This window comes from Emys orbicularis, chromosome 9 (genome assembly GCF_028017835.1).
Source record: "Emys orbicularis isolate rEmyOrb1 chromosome 9, rEmyOrb1.hap1, whole genome shotgun sequence".
Lineage (NCBI taxonomy): Eukaryota > Metazoa > Chordata > Testudines > Emydidae > Emys > Emys orbicularis.
The window spans coordinates 51,043,740-51,060,605 of NC_088691.1; the positions used below are offsets into that span (position 1 = coordinate 51,043,740).

The window sequence follows — 16,866 nt, forward strand, 5'->3', positions numbered from 1 at the left end:
CTGCATAGCCACAGGGGACATGCACATACATGCCTGATGGCTTCTCTTCGCTTGAGTGAGTTTGTTTGGAGGTAGGGTGACCAGACAGCAAGTGTGAAAAATCGGGATGGGGGTGGGGGGTAATAGGAGCCTATATAAGAAAAAGCCCCAAATATTGGAACCGTCCCTATAAAATCGGGACATCTGGTCACCCTATTTGGAGGACTAAGGTATTTTATTAGCTGTGCCACGCTAAGACCCTCTAACTGGCCTCTGCGTTGGGAAAGCATGGCTCATCTCTCAGCATTCCAGAAGCATCAGCCCAGACTGCTGCTTCAATACTGACATTCCATGGAATGCTCCGCTTTCCAAATGGCCTTGACACATTCCCGTGGGGTATTAAAGGGTCACAAGTATCTCCATTATTGATGTCCTTAGCTAGGGGCAGAAATAATGTCCCTTAGACAATGCTATTCTCTGTTTGGAGTAGTGCTTGAGTCTTAGTAGAGAAGTGCCGGAATGGCACTGGTGTCTCATTCCTCAGTGCTGGAGGTACCGGAATGCGGTTCTGGCTCCCCAAAGAAGTGCTGGAACGGCATTCCAGCATAATTTGGGCCCTGGCTTGGCTGCAGGACTAAGGTTATTGGGACATCATGTTATCAGAGCAGAAGTAGGAGTAACATCGCTTGGGCATTGGAACCTCGGGCTGTGCTGACTGGCGCTGCTCTTTGGAGCAGGTCCGGTGTGTAGACAGAGCCTAGCATGCAGTGGGTACTACTGAAATACTGATACACTAATAACAGAGCAATACTTCAACTGGTTTTACCTGCATCTGCTTGGCATGAGGAGCAAGATTTCGAGCATTGGCACTTTCTGGTGGCTTGGAGGAAAAAACTGGGGCATCAATTTTAAGCCCCGAGTGTGGCTCTCATGCACCCACAAGTGCCAGGGCTGTGTAATGACTGTGTAACCCAATGCAGGGGCCATGCTGTACTAAACAATGGTTCGCACAAAGCCTTAGGGAATATTGCAGAGGCCAACAGCGTTATCCGCTGTGCTAGGAAATCTTTAACTTCCATTAGATAGAGACCATGATGATGGGCTCCTTTATAAAAATAATAAAAAAGAAGCTAGAGAACCATCTAGACAACTGCCAGGGAAGTATGGAAAGACTTGGATTAATTGTATCAGCTGAAGGATGAGGTGGCTAGGCCAGGATTTTCAAGAGTGCAGCACACTGGGCGCTGAGGTCTTGAAAATCTGGCCAGGAGCATCCCCTTGGGAGCGGCTGGGTGCTGAGCACTTTGGGCTCCCTGTCCTGTTTTAGGGGCAGAGCTCGTTTGAAAACCTGGCCTGCACCATGACTCTTGAGCCCTTTTGACAATGATACCTTGCTGAACAGGAACCCCTGGGATCTCGATTCATCCCAGCCCCTTTGTGCTCACTTTGTGCCTCTCTTTCTCTGCTCTCTCTCTAGCATTCAGGCCAGCCTGCTCCCAGTGGGCATTCCGTACTGGAGGAGGCAGCCTGAGAGAAGGGCACAGCTTCTCCATTCCCAGCCCGGCTCTTCGCTGCAGGGAACAATGCCACGTGGGGTGCTGGCTGTGCAATGGGCACAGCTACTGCTGTGCCAGCTTGTCTCCGCAGGAGTGAGGAGCAGGAAGAGCACTGGCTGTGGGGGAGCTCACAGCTACGGCTGGGCTCCATGTCACACCCTGCTGGAGAGGAGAAAGTAACCTTTTTTGGCAGAAACTGAAGCTAATTCCTGCCTCTACCAGCCAGTGACTCTGTGTGTGCAGGGCTGGAGCTGTAACAAATCCAGCTCACAAGTGCATGCCAGCCCCCCAGCTCTCTTCAGCCGTCGCTGCACGTAATGACTGATGGGCGCTGGCTCTTTTATGCAAGGGACGTTTTTATCTACTAGGCCCTCCACACCCTCAGCCAAAGATAAGCCCCAGCCTGTTACAAAACACCAGTCCACCCCTAAGCCCCACCCCTGACACGGGGCTTCACCACCCTCCCGGGTCTTACCAGAGCCCCCAGCACTCCCCAGTGCCCCTTGGTGGTGGCTGAGCAATTGACTACAACTCCCATCAGACGTTGTGTGTGTGTGTGCGTGTGTGTGTGTGAAGCGTGCAGCACCGACCACGTGTTCTGTGGATAAATTATACCAGAACCAAATTCACATTGAAAAAAAGAACTCTGCCTTGGTGCTATTCACAGTCCAGCCCAGAGACAATGTACAGTCCTAGGGAAGTGGTCTAGAAGCACTGGCCAGTGGGGCACTTTTAACTGCAGCCTGTCTCTGACTTGCTTGGCTCTGAGAAGCCTCACAGAATACTGCACCATTCCCCACAGATTGTATGCACAACATAAAGGCCACTGGCCCAGGACAGGCACAGATAGCAAGTGGGCTACTGTGGCACATACAAGGAAAAACCCTCACTGCTGGAACCACTGATGGAAATTAAAACCTTAATTAAACAAACCACACCTCAGTGACCAAAGCCAGCCAGGGCCTGCTTCTCTAACTATTAAGTTGTCGGGTGCAGACAGGCATCCAATGGGATTTTCCAAAGCACCCAAGCAGGGCTGATGCCTAATTCCAACTGATTTCAATGGGAGTTAGGCACCAAACCCACTCAGGTGCTTTGGAAAATCCCCCTAGGCACCTATTGGCATCATCAGGCTCCTAATTTCCTAACTCTGACCTTCAGTGTCTCTCAAAGGAGCGTCCTGGCCCCAAGCATGCCAGTAACAGCCACAAACCTGTCCCCTCGGTGCTCAACTCCTTTGACCCATGGGATTTCTCTCACTCTCCAACTCCAGGTATGGCTCCTTTGCCCAACCCCGTCATTCTTGCACCTGGCTGCTCCCATTAGGACTCCTTCCCTTTCTTTACAAGGCTGTTTGCCTTTGTCCTCTCCTCATTGCGTCCACACACACACGTTAGTAAGTCCTCAACCCCCTCTTTCCAGTGCTGTTCCCCACATCAGCCCCGTTTTCTACAGGTCTGGTGACACGGACCAGGGTGAGGCAGCCCAGCCCCGAATAAACCCAGCTGGAATTCCCAGCCCACACCGTGCAAACAAGGACGAGGGACGGTGCACTGGAGGTGCACCGTCCTGGATTCTGCAGCTTTATGGATGTTTGTCTGCTTCCAAGTATCGTATACAGGATTTATGACCAGCTAAGGACCAGACTGGGAACCCCTGGCACACAATTGTGTGTGCTTGGGCACAGAGTAGCTCCATTGAAGTCAATATGGTTACTCGCATGAGTAACTCCACACCCATGTGAGGAGTTCACAGACTGCCCTGCCAGTGGACAGGACAGAAATGACCCATCTGAACAAAAGACCCTGACAGTGTTTGCTGATTGCAAATGTGAGCCATCCAGGAAGTCTTGTGTTTTCATCCGCTGTCTCATGCCTGCTCTGTGGGGCTGGGCCAGGCCTGGGGGGGCTGCAGGGGAAGTGGGCTCAGGGGCCCATGCTGGACCTTTGCACAGCTCTGGAGGGGAGGCAGATGTGGGACATCACTGTGTCTGCATGTACATCTGACAACAGGGGATGTGGAGTCAGGAAACTCTTCCTTGCCCCAGGATTTTCAAAGGACTTGAGCAAATGCAGGCGTGGGACTACATGTCACATGTGGGATAACGTATGGGGACGTGGGCTTGGAGTTCATCCAGCAGCTCAGACAGCTCAATAGCGCCTAGGCTCAGGACATGAATGTGTCCGTGCATGTGTCACATGGCAGGCTCCAAGCCCTGCGCTCATCAGGCAATGCAAGGATGCCTGAGGTCCAGGTGCCATGCTACGTCAGCCCATGCTGCAGACAATGGGAAGCCTTTAGTGCTGGGGCCTGTTTCAGATGGCGGCAGGGTACCCAGGCTCGAGGTGCTGGGCTGGGCTCAGAGCACTATGCCATCACTGCATTGTATGTGGGCTCTGAGTGCACAGCCATGCTGTGTGACTGTCACCTCCCTGAACCTCAGTTTCCCTTGGGGGACAATATACTGACCTTTGAGATCGATGGCTGAACAGTGCTATAGAAGAGATAGGTGGTTTCATTTAAAAAAGGATACTTCCTTCTTTGCTCTTCTCTTGAACGCTCTCCATGCCAGGCAGTGCAGATGCGACACGTCGGAACAGCTGGCATAGGCCCGGGGGTAAGAGAGGAGAGAGAGAAGGAATCTGTCACTGAGGTTCAGGGTTTGTATCCATAGCCATCATTTTTCATTCTGTATTTGACACAACTGAGAACAGCAAAACTCATCATGTGCAATGTTGGTGAAGTAAGGTTGGGGGCTGAGAGATGTGTCACTTCCACTCTGGTGTGACCAGATCAATATGTAAGGTCTTGTTCATGGTAGAAAACTCACACTGGTGTAACTAAATGGATTTAAAAAGCACTTTATACCGATTTAACTTAATTCAGTAAATAAAGGGATTAAACTAACCCTGTATAAACATGATTTACTCTGGTTTAAGTGCAGCTACATAATGGATTTGCATCAGTATAACTAAATCAGTTTAGTAATGCAAGCAGGGTCTGAATGAATTCTCCCCTGACATTAGCTGGGAGGGGGAGAGACTTCAGGAGCAAACTGTATTTACATGAACACACCTACTCTGCCAAGATGTCCAGCAGATAGAGTGGTGTTGTTCAAAGTGATCAACTTTGGCTGGTATTGGGTTACAAATCACTTTCGTACTGAATGCAGGAGTAGTGAAAGGTTGTTATCAATGTTGTTGTCTTTACTGTATGAGTAAAGAGGATTAGAACTGTGCTTAACCTGTCCCAAATGAGGGGGTCACCCTCACCTGAAAGGACCTTGTTAAGCCAGGGGCTCGAATGCCAAAGCCCTGTGAAAGTAAGAAGAGTGGGAACAGGTGTTCTAGTGAGGAGATGTGGCTTTCCCCTAAGGGTCCCTGGTCTGGTTTAATCTATTCCTCCCCAATGTTCAAAGCAGAGCTGAATCATAGAATATCAGGGTTGGAAGGGACCTCATGAAGTCATCTAGTCCAACCCCCTGCTCAAAGCCTGACCTCAAAAATCTCTAAGGAAATATGCTCTATTAGGAACCTTTGTTATTTTAAGTGCTTAAATGAGAGCTGAAATCACTTGTGGTGGGACAGCATTTCTGCTTAGCCTGCTAAAAGCTGAAAATCACTAAGAGACTGACCAGCAGAGAGGAAGGTGGCAGCAGAAGGTAACTGATAGTTGACTGGTGGAAGCGGAATGAGCAGCTGGCGAGGCGGCCAGACAGAGCAAGTGCTCAGATTGTAGAACAAGCAAGGTGCCTTCTTCCCCAGCTGGGAGGTGAACTCACACAGATGTACCTCTAAACCCTGGGTCCTCACTTACTAAGGACAACCACTGTGAGTGGGGTATGGTGAGGGAACAGAGGAGAGCACAGCAAAGGAACTTTTGGTTTCAGAACTCAGAAACATGAGGCAGAAGACTCTGCCCCATGCACTCCGGGAGGGGTGTTCTGCTCACAGTTTTATGATTATGAATCCTGCTTGTGGCATTTCCCCTAATTAATGTTGGGTGAATTCCACTCTGGTTTGTCTGTGAAAGTGTTAAGATGTTTTCTTTGGCAAGAGAAAAGAGAGTTACTTTGAAATGATGCAAGGAATATGTCTGATTTAAACAGAGAGAAGCAATTTACTCACATGCCTGGATGACTTGCCCAAAGCTCTAAGGGGGTTAATTTAAATTTGACATGTGCCGAGCAATCCTTCATTTCCTTCCACTAGAATCAAAGACCCACCTTTGATTTTTGTCACCCATTTCCTGGCTGGATGTTGATAGGCATGGCATCAGCAGAGGAAGTAGCTAGACATATAGGGCAGATTCCCAGCTGGTATTAACCGGCATCCCTTCATTGAAGCTACAGTGATTTCCACTAGTTGGGGAGCTGGCCCTTCAAAGTTATCATTTGCACCTTCAGTTTACTGTGCTAAATAAGACTGTTTCTGAAAACCAGTCCCCTGTATGTCTATTGCCTCCATGTTCCAGTCTGTGATATTGCATGTTAGTATATTGTGTTAGTAAAGTGCTCTCACAGCTATCAGTCATAAACTTCTTCCATGGAAACTATTAGTATACATGGAACCTTCCTTTCTGTAGTGTTGTGCAGTGTGCACTCATATTGCATTACTCTGCAAAGTAAATAACCTCAACCAGGGAACAGCCATCCCCATCTACAGTAAACATGCAATCTGAGATACTGCATGCGTTATGTGAAAAATCATAATTTCTTCTTCTCAAATAATTCTAAACAGTATCATTTACATATGATGATTAATTACAGGAGAACTGCTCATGTATCCCAGGTATGAGGCAATTTTATATCACATCTCTCATTCATCCGAAGAAATGAGGAGATTTCTATCTTAGGACATGATTTATTACATTGAGACCAAGACAGGTATCTGTTAGCATTGACTGTTATTATCATGTAGTTTAGTGAATCTACATCTGCTTTGCTGCTGCAGCTGTAGAGCAAAAGACAATGGTTAGTACTTAGATTTATCTCAAAGCTAATGCTGTGCTCAGGTGTCCTGTCCATTACACTTTTCAAATCCTTCATTCAGGGATCTAAACTGAGTCCTAGCTATACGGTGACCTGGGACTTCTTTCCCTGAGGTGCAAAAGGGACTACACATCCCTGTTTATTCATTTGCTGTAGTGAGATATTTACCTCCTGGTCATTAAGCTTGGTTATTTGTATAGTGGTAGCTCTTATGGGCCCCGATCAGGGCCCCAGCGCAGTCACCACAACAACAGGTAACAAACAATTATCAAAAGGTTTTAACAGAGTGAAAAGACAGCTCCCACTGCAAAGATCCACTGAGCAGTGATCTCACCTCCAGAGCTGTTGCAGCAGCTAATGTGAAAGGGCCTCCCTGTTGTAATGTACTCAGTTTAATTAAATTTAGCAATCTGTTTCTGAGTCAAAGTTTTCCTTCATCTACAGCTTCCCAGCTGGCATGGAAGCTGCCCAGGCAATCCTTACTATTAGAGCCACGCCCGCCTAATCCTATTCAGAGTTCAGTGTCGAGTTGTGCAGACCATGTCAGACAAAGAGGCAAGTATGTCGTCATGCTCAGATTGATGTTGCACTGGACAGCATCCTGCTTGAGGCCTCACATGTGTAATCCCAGTTTTTACATGTGTAAAAAGCACACCGTGCCTTGCAAATCTATCCCTCCAGAGGGCACCAGGAGGAATCTAAGAGCACTTTACGTAGAAATGAACGAGTGATGGAGGGGAAGGTGGAGGAGCTTTCTGCTTCTAAAGCCAGTAAAGATACAATATTGCATCCTGTTACAATTTTCAATGGCCTTATTGCAACCTTTTGCTACTGTGGATACTATCAGTTGCTGCAGTGAACCCGGCCAATCAGCTGGATGATCTTGCTACGATTCTGGCTGGAGCAGGTCTTCCCTTACCTGTTTTACATTGTAGCCTGTCTTTGCACTGGTCTCGATAAACATGACGCTCAGTTCTTTGGCTCTCTGTTCTCCCTCTTCAATTGTTATCTGCCTGGGGACACACAGGAGAGAAGGGAAAACCATAACTGTTCTAACCTTGCTGGGAAGGGCTGGAGAGGGGCCTAGCTTAAAAGTCTGGAGGGAGAAAGGGGAAGAGAATTGCAGTTGTCCATGGTCCTGAGCGCAGGCCTGTTTCCTCGCACCTCAGAGAGTAGATGGTTGAGGTCTTATGCCTACGAAGCCACAAGACCCCACAAACAGATGCCATCACATGTGCCTCTGTGGCATGGGCTGCCTGGCAAAGTGCAGGCAAGGGAGGGTTTCAGTACCGAAATCCTTTGTGACTCAGCAAACAGAACGAGGGGGAGCTGAGGCGCCCAGCAGAGCCCATAGGAGTGTTTGAACCCCAGGGAGGGGGAGCTGAGCCCGGTCTGATCACACTTTGAACATCTGTTCAATCTGCTGAGAGTGGCGCCTCATTTTGGCATCATCAAGCAGGCAGGACATATTTTGTGGGTGGAGCTTGGAAGAGTCGAACCAGGGCTCCCCTCCCCCATTCGGCCCCAGGTGTGTGGGTGAGGACAGCATGAGATGGGAAAATCATTTGAACCCCTTTCCCGGCTGAACTCTCAGTGTCTATTCTGTGCCCATCAGAGCGGCACTGTCCTGTGAGCTCGGCCTCTGGGCTGCAGCAGGAACCCTCTTTACATGTCCTGGGCATGTTGATCATTAAGGATGTACCAGGCATGGAGCAGCGCTGGAGGGTTAATGAATACATTGCCAGCCTATCTCTGTGCTGGCACAGGGTAAGAGGTTCGATTGGCACTAAACAGTATTCTCCTCTTCTTGGATTCTAGCAAAGTGCCTTAGTACAGAGGGCACTAGCCTAGGCGTGAGTGAACGCAGACACTGAATCCCTCTGCCAGCACAGGCTGGCTTCTCCAGCTCAGTTTTCTGATCAAATGGTGGAAAAAGTAGATTCTCCAGCTGCCTCTGCAGCCACCAGATCTGAGCTGTCCCACACAGGGTGTCTACACTGCACTTAGACATCTGCGGCTGGCCCGGGCCACCGGACTTGGGCCACGGGGTTAACCAGCTGCTTAGCCAGAGCCCCATCAGCCCAAGTCTGGGGGCAGGGACCAGTCGCAGGTGTCTAAGTGCAGTGTAGATATACCCTAAATTGCTCTGTCTCCCTAGGGCAGCCGGCCTTCTGCTGCCTGTCAAATCCATTCTTCTGACTGACTGACATCCACATTCCCTGTCTTCTCAGCTGCCTTCTGGAGGCCTGAAGGAACAACCAGCGCCTCAGACCTCTCCTGGGAGAAGGGGAGAACAATGGAAGCTGAAAGTCCTGCAAAGCTTAGCTTAATGCAGCCCTTCTTCCCTCTCCTCTCCCCGCAGACAGGCCCTGGGCATGCCCACTGCTAGGCTGCAAGAACACATCCATGGAGGAGAGACAGTGCATGTACGGGCCCAATGGACACAGCTACCGAAGTTCTCCATCAGCAGCGCAGGGACACCGACAAACCTGCAGCGAGCATCCCCAGGGACACACTTCTTGAAGATAAAAACAACGAGGAGTTCTTGTGGCACCTTAGAGACTAACAAATTTATTTGGGCATAAGCTTTCGTGGTCTAGAACCCACTTCATCAGATGCATGGAGTGGAAAATACAGTAGCAGGTGTGTATATATATAATATACACACCTGTATATATATATTATATATATATATACACACACACACCTGCTACTGTATATATTACATGAAAAGATGGGAGTTGCCTTACCAAATGGGGGGTCAGTCTAACGAGACAATTCAATTAACAGTAGAATACCAAGGGAGGAAAAATCACTTTTGTAGTGGTAATGAGGGTGGCCCATTTCAAACAGTTGACAAGAAGGTGTGAGTAACAGCAGGGGGAAATTAGTATGGTAAAATTAGGTTTTGTAATGACCCATCCACTTCCAGTCTTTATTCAGGCCTAATTTGATGGTGCCCAGTTTGCAAATTAATTCCAGTTCTGCAGTTTCATGTTGGAGTCTGTTTTTGAAGGTTTTTTTGTCAAAGAATTGCCACTTTTAAGTCTGTTATTGAGTGTCCAGGGAGATTGAAGTGTTCTCCTACTGGTTTTTGAATGTTGTAATTCCTGATGTCAGATTTGTGTCCATTTATTCTTTTGCATAGAGACTGTCCGGTTTGGCCAATGTACATGGCAGAGGGGCATTGCTGGCACATGATGGTATATATCACAAGGACTCCTCGTTTTTGCTGATACAGACAAACATGGCTACCACTCTGAAACTTCTTAAAGATGAATGCCAAATTCTTCAGCAGTGGCTCTTTTAGCTGTTAATGGGTTGAAGGCTGGCTGCTGTTTGGCCCCTTTCCTCTGCCCTCCAGCTGCAGCTCCTTTTGCCCACAGGTTGCTGGATAGCTGCCTGGAGCCACTGAAATATCTGTCACTTTGTCTGATCCAGCGTCATGTTTCCTGGTGTCTTGGAGGGCCACAAGGGGAGTGAGGGCCCTCCCCCACCTCCCAGCAGTATGGGTGTATTCTGACAACTCAGCTTTCTTCAGTGGAAACCAGGAACTCCACCTCCCTTTGCCTGCCCAGATCTCTACTACCACATTCCCCTACCATAGGGTTACCATATTTAAAAAATAAAAAAAGAGGACCCTCCACGGGGCCTTGGCCCCGCCCATTCCCCACCCCCAGCCCCGCCCCAACTCCGCCCCTTCCCCGCCCTAACCCTGCCCCCTCCTCCCTCCCACTCCCAGCCATGCGAAAAGGGCTGCCCGAGCGCTACCGGCTTCACGGTTTGCCGGGCAGCCCCCAGACCCTGTGCCCCCGGCCGGCGCTTCCCCAGCGCAGCTGGAGCCCGGGAGGGGAAGCGCCCAGCCGGGGGCGCAGGGTCTGGAGGCTGCCCGGCAAACTGTGAAGCTGGTAGCGCTCGGGCTTCGGGCAGCCCCCATGCCTCCGGACCCTGCGCCCCCGGCCGGGCACTTCCCCTCCCGGGCTCCGGCGGCGCAGGGTCCGGAGGCATGGGGGCTGCCCGAAGCCCGTAGCGCTCGGCTCTTAAACAGAGCCGAAGAGTCAGGGGAGGAGCAGAGCCGCCGCGGCCGGAGGCTCTGCTCCTCCCCTGACTCTTCGGCTCTGTTTAAGAGCCGAGCTTCCCGAGCGCTACCGGCTTCGGGCAGCCCCCATGCCTCCGGACCCTGTGCCGCCGGAGCCCGGGACGGGAAGTGCCCGGCTGGCGGCTGGGGTCCGGAGGCAAGGGGGCTGCCTGAAGCCCATAGCGCTCAGGCGGCTCGGCTCTTAAACAGAGCCGAAGAGTCAGGGGAGGAGCAGAGCAGCCGCGGGAGGGGAAGTGCCCGGCTGGCATTTTCCCGGACATGTTCGGCTTTTTGGCAATTCCCCCCGGACGGGGGTTTGACTGCCGAAAAGCCGGACATGTCCGGGAAAAACCGGACGTATGGTAACCCTACCCTACCATCTCCAGAGCATGGGCTCCCTTCCTGTCTCTCTACTTTATCCACCCCTCTGCACCCTCTAGCCCACCCCCCTCCACGATCTTGCTCACCCCCCCCCCAGAATCTGGAAAACTCCATCTCTCCATCCCCAGAGCGACAGTTCTCTCCTGCAGCACCCATTCTTTGCTGCCAGATTGCTCTTGCTGGCCTCTAGCACACTCACCTCTTTTCAATCAGCGCGGCACTGATGCTGAAGGGATGCTACCCTTGCAATCCCTGCTCCAGGATGGGAAGGGGCTGTGGCTTTATTCCACTTCTGCAGGAGACTGGGTCCCCAGCTCTCTAGTCTCCAGAGAGCTGTCTCACAGGGTCTCGAAATGCAAAGCCCTTATTTCCCTACCACTGAATTCCAGCTGTTCTTTTCACCGGGATGCTGCAGGGAGCTCCTATCAGACACCTGCCTAGAAGCACTGCATTTCTTGCAAAGAGTTTACCTTTTTTGTTCCATTTTGTCCCATCCCCCATTTACTCTGGTGCATTTCAGTGGAATTCCGTTTCCTCTTGGAATATTTTTGTCAGCAGCTTTTAAAATGTTGGCAGTGTGACCTAGTTGATAGTGCACTGGACTGGGCCACAGAAGACCTGGATTCTAGTCCCAGCTCTGCCCCTGACCTATAGGCTAAGTTGCTTTGGCCCATAACCTCAAAGGATGCCCTATCTCCCACTAAAATCAATGTGCGTTAGGTGCCCAAATAGCTCTGAGGAACAAGGCCTTCAGCTCTGTACAATGAGGAGAATGATGCTTACCTCTTGGGAGAGCACTTTGAGATCTCTGGATAAGGGCTAGGCATTATTAGTCAGCAGCCACAACCAAAAATGCCCACTTCTTCCCAGCCTGTCTTCAACAGCTCATATTTTAATCCAGGCTGATTGGGACCCGTGGGCCCAGCTGAGTGCCTCCTGGGAGCATGTCCCTGAGCTAAACCAATCAGGGGCTGCTGCACCTACTGCAGTCAGGCTCAGGACCCCTATAAAAGGCAAGACAGGCTGCTGGGAGGGAGACAGGATCCTGCAGACTAGTAGCCATGGCCAGGAGGTTTGCACACATGGAAACCGATCTGCTTATGGAAGGAGCCGTCAGCAGGGGGTTACTCCAGTAACACTGGTCATGGATCTGTAAAGCAGGGGACTACATTTCCCATCAGCCCCACTGTACTCCTGCCCCAGGCCAGGTAAGGGGGAAGATCCTGAGCCGGGAGGTGACAGGGCTCTGGTTTGGGAGCGAGAGCTGCAGGGTAGCAGGGAGCTGGAGAGAAGCCCCGGGAATGGGGGAACTGTGCACAGAACCACTGTGACTGCTGGATGCTCCAGCTGGTGCAGGTCTGTGTGGGACTTCTGGGGGAGCAGTTGCAGTTGGGCATAGAATCAGTGCAGAGGGGCCCCAATGAGAGACACTAACTGAGCCTGGCTTGGGAACCCTCAAAGGCTTATTTGCTGGGACCGAGACTGGCCTGGAGCGGGCACCCCAGGCAGTAGCCCTGCAGAGCCCTGCTCTTGACTGGACTGCCCCAGGTATCCAGGCAGGAACCGCTATTGCTCACTTAGCCTCTGTCCCTAGTGTGTGTGCGGCCTTCCCCTTTCCTGCCAGCCTCAGTACAAACCTCTCCTTGAGCCATGTGTCTCAGTGGTTACTGGGGCCCAACAGGGCTAGCGCAGCAGGGCCTAGCTGCTGCAGTACCTCCAGTCCTTGCCTCTGAGACGTGGTATGCTGGGCACGCTACTGGCACCCCAGTGCTTGGGGTACCGAGTAACCCCAGTAATGACACTTGGTCGGACAATCTGACACTCACAGTATTTCAGTGCCCTCCCCAAAGGAAAATGTAAAACTCAGTATGTTACCCACTGAGTTACCATGGGGCACAACAGGAAAAGAGGTGTCGTGGCTGTTGCAGCGATTTGAACATGGCCAGTCTTCCAACCGGAACAGGGGTCTCCCAATGGTACGTCAGTGCTTATCAGCTGTGACATCTGAGAATCCGCTCTAGAACTGCTGGGCTGTAAGGATAATGCCGCTCTCTTCCATACCCGGTCCCCACCCCAACCCCCACCCTCCTGGCCCCTGGCTCCTCCTTTACCTCTTGTCTGCGAGGTCCGTCTTGTTGCCCACTAGCATAATGATGACATCACTTCCTCTTTCTGTCCTGACATCATCAATCCATTTGGATGTCTGCTGGAAGGAGTTGAGATCTGTGAGTGAGGAGACAAAACAGTGCAGGTGGCTATGAGAAAGAGAATGATTTTTGACAATTGTGTGATCTGCTGTGATAACTCGATTGACTTCCGTCGAGTTACTCCCGGTTTTACACTGGTGTCACTGAGAAGAGAATTGGATTCTGGGTCACTTTGGACAAGTCAAGTAATATCCCTGGTGTCTCAGTTTATTTCAGGGTCTGATCACACTTGACAGGGATGTTGTGAGGTTTAAAAATGTAAAGCTTATACTGCACCTTGCGGTGTTTACAGAAAGGCACTAAGTGCAAAGCATTCGTAACAGTATCATTAAGTATTGTTTGCAGTGGTGTTGTAGCTGTCTTGGTCCCAGGATATTAGAGACAAGGTGGGTGAGGTTCAGTAAAAGAGATAGAACCATAGAATATTAGGGTTGGAAGAGACCTCAGGAGGTCATCTAGTCCAATCCCCTGTTCAAAGCAGGACCAACACAGACTAAATCATCCCAGCCAGGGCTTTGTCAAGCCGGGCCTTAAAAACCGCTAAGGATGGAGATTTCACCACCTCCCTAGGTAACCCATTCCAGTGCTTCACCACCCTCCTAGTGAAATAGTGTTTCCTAATATCCAACCTAGACCTCCCTCACTGCAACTTGAGACCATTGCTTCTTGTTCTGTCATCTGACAACACTGAGAACAGACTAGCTCCATCCTCTTTGGAACCCCCCTTCATGTAGTTGAAGGCTGCTATCAAATCTCCCCTCACTCTTCTCTTCTGCAGACTAAATAACCCCAGTTCCCTCAGCCTCTCCTCATGAGTCATGTGCCCCAGCCCCCTAATCATTTTCCTTGCCCTCTGCTGAACTTTCTCCCATTTGTCCACATCCCTTCTGTAGTGGGGGGACTGGAAATGGACACAATACTCCAGGTGTGGCTTCACCAGTGCCACATAGAGGGGCATAATCACTTCCCTCGATCTGCTGGCAATGCTCCTACTAATACAGCCCAATATGCTGTTGGCCTTCTTGGCAACAAGGTCACATTGCTGACTCATATCCAGCTTCTCATCCACTGTAATCCCCAGGTCCCTTTCTGCAGAACTGCTGCTTAGCCAGTCAGTCCCCAGCCTGTAGTGGTACATGGGATTCTTCCGTCCTAAGTGCAGGACTCTGCACTTGTCCTTGTTGAACCTCTTCAGATTTCTTTTGGCCGAATCCTCCAATTTGTCTAGGTCACTCTGGACTCTATCCCTACCCTCCAGCATATCTACCTCTCCCCCCATCTTAGTATAATCTGCAAACTTGCTGAGGGTGCAATTCATCCCATTATCCAGATCATTAATAAAGATGTTGAACAAAACTGGCCCCAGGACCGACCCCTGGGGCACTCCGCTTGATACCAGCTGCCAAATTGACATCGAGCCATTGATCACTACCCGCTGAGCCCAACAATCTGGCCAGCTTTCTATCCAGATTACCTCACTCACCTTGTCTCATTGCGTATTGTCCTTTATGTTACACTACAGGCAGGCATGGAGCTGTACAGTGCCTCATGGGTTGGGATGTAAAGGGAGAAGGAAAGAAATCACGGAAAAGAGAACACCAAGTGAGTAGCTTGTGCAACAGGAAAGACGGTGCTTACAGGGACAGAGCCAGTTAAGCGTCTGGGTGAGCCCTTCCAGAGGAAATATTGGAGAAGGACAGAAGAGATGAACAGAAAGATAATTAGACTTGGGAGTCATCAACGGAGAGGTGCCTGACAAACTCATGGGAGCATGAGAGATCAGCAGGGGCTAAAGTAAGGAGCATTCACATTGCCCCCTTCTCCTTGGCTAGTGCAAGGGGAGATCCCTTCCTGGTCCAACCCATGTTACCCTCTAAAGGGCACTAAAGGGAGACCATAGAGGGGGAGGGGGCAGAGCTTGGGGGCACATAGGAAGAGCAGCATAGTTGAAGCCCACCAAAGAGAGGCTGACGGAGATGTTGGAAGAGTGAGAGAAGAATTGGAGGTGACGAATCGGTTTGAGGGCATCAGAAAGGTGATGGAGAGTGAGAACAATGGGCCTGGTTCTCCACTCCCCTGTGCAGAGTGACATGCCACCGCTGGCATGAGTGCATGGGAGCATTTCACACCCAGTTGCACAGGGGGACTGGTCTGCACAAGGGGCAAGACGGGGAGGCAAGAGGGAGGAGCCAAGAGAAGGACATTAACAGCGCTGGTGGCAGGAGTCTATAGTGGGAAGAGGCTGATGGCAGTAGGCCAGGGCGAGCTGGGGGGAAGGGGTCATGGAGGTTGGAACAGATCTCCTGTTCAAGGAGTCTGCGGAAGGAGGAATGGGGCTGAGAGTGGAAACAAAGGGATGTGTGAATGCCAGACAGTCCCTGAGTAGAGGGAGGGTGCAGGAGAAAGGGCATGAGGAGGGGTATGAGGTGGAAGGTCAAACGGTGAAGGAAAATGAGGAAAAAGAGCCGTCAGCGGCTGCTATTACTTTTGTCCGTAACTTCCCACTTGAGTACTAAGCTCCACATGTCACCGCCACCCTGGCTGCATGCGCCAGTTCTACCCAACTCCTGCCAGGATGGCACCCGACCCACCTCTTGAATCTACAACAGCAGAGAGGTTCACTCCGCTGAGGATGACATATTCTCTTGTGAATGTAGCTTCACTGGGGACTGTTTCTCCAGCCGGTAACTCAGCTCAATACACAAAGGGCTGGGCCCAGTCTCTGCTCTGGAGCTCTGTCGAGAACCCGCCGCCCATCAGAGAGAGCATGCAGAGAGGAGGCACGACAACTGAAACAGGGACTCGGGGTGTAGTCCTGTCCTGAGGAGCCTTTTAGCGACACATTGTGAATGAGCAATACATCCCCAGATCAGCTCCGTAACCCTGGCACCCTCCTGCTGCAGCCGCCTCCCTGCCCCCCGTGTCACTTCTCTGTCACTTTGCATTTCCATTTCTGTTAGAAGCAGCCACGACAGAAACCCCACGTCCGTGCCACCAATGGGAGCGGAATACAAAGCAGAAAGAAAGGTCAGCGTGCCAAAGGCTGGCCTTGCCTTCGAGATCCACAGCAGCGGAAAGGCACTGGATCTCATTTTCAATCTCTGTAGCAGCAGAGCAGCCTGCAATGCTTGTTCAGCATGGAGACTGCCTTCTTGCTGGACAGGGCTAACTTGTATGGGCACCTCTCATCACCAGTGTACACAGGTCAGGCCTGGTTCTGAATTCTTGTCCTTGCTTCACAGCTGCTGCATTGTAGCTGAGAATCCCCAGGATAGGGCAATTTGCATAAATTTGAATTCATTTACACATATTTGCATGCCCGCGTTGCCTGTTTGTCCCACTCACCGCCGCTTCATGTATTCATTCCAGACACTCCAACCTGCATTCATTCTACACCTCCTTTTACCACCCCTCCCAATCTGGTCTTTCCAATCACACACACTCAGTGTGTGCAAATTCCCAAGATGCAACTCGCCCCCAGTTCCTTCTGCACCCACCCAGGTTTACTGCCTGCACCCCCATCCATTGCTCATGCACCCAGCTGGACCTGCCCAGGCTGTGGGTTTCCACATTCTTCTAGAATGTTTTTGGGGGTGCAGGACACACCTGGTCTCCTAGGAAATCTCCTCCGATTGGCTGCTTTGCCCAGGCCTGCTGAATCTGAAAAGTGGGCCT

General features: G+C 50.9%; 1 protein-coding gene across 2 annotated transcripts in view; it reads right to left on the reverse strand.

Annotated features, from left to right (window-relative positions):
- The window catches only part of RAB6B (RAB6B, member RAS oncogene family), a 149,822-nt gene that overhangs the window by 15,150 nt on the left and 117,806 nt on the right, over nucleotides 1–16,866 (reverse strand). Inside the window, exons 5-7 of one of the 2 annotated variants that reach the window (XM_065410953.1) lie at nucleotides 13,096–13,207; nucleotides 7,445–7,538; nucleotides 4,069–4,135 (exon numbers count right to left, since the gene is read on the reverse strand). In XM_065410953.1, the coding sequence (XP_065267025.1) occupies nucleotides 4,069–4,135; nucleotides 7,445–7,538; nucleotides 13,096–13,207 (273 nt within the window). The remainder of the gene's footprint in view (nucleotides 1–4,068; nucleotides 4,136–7,444; nucleotides 7,539–13,095; nucleotides 13,208–16,866) is intronic. The other variant, XM_065410954.1, reaches the window with a different exon arrangement.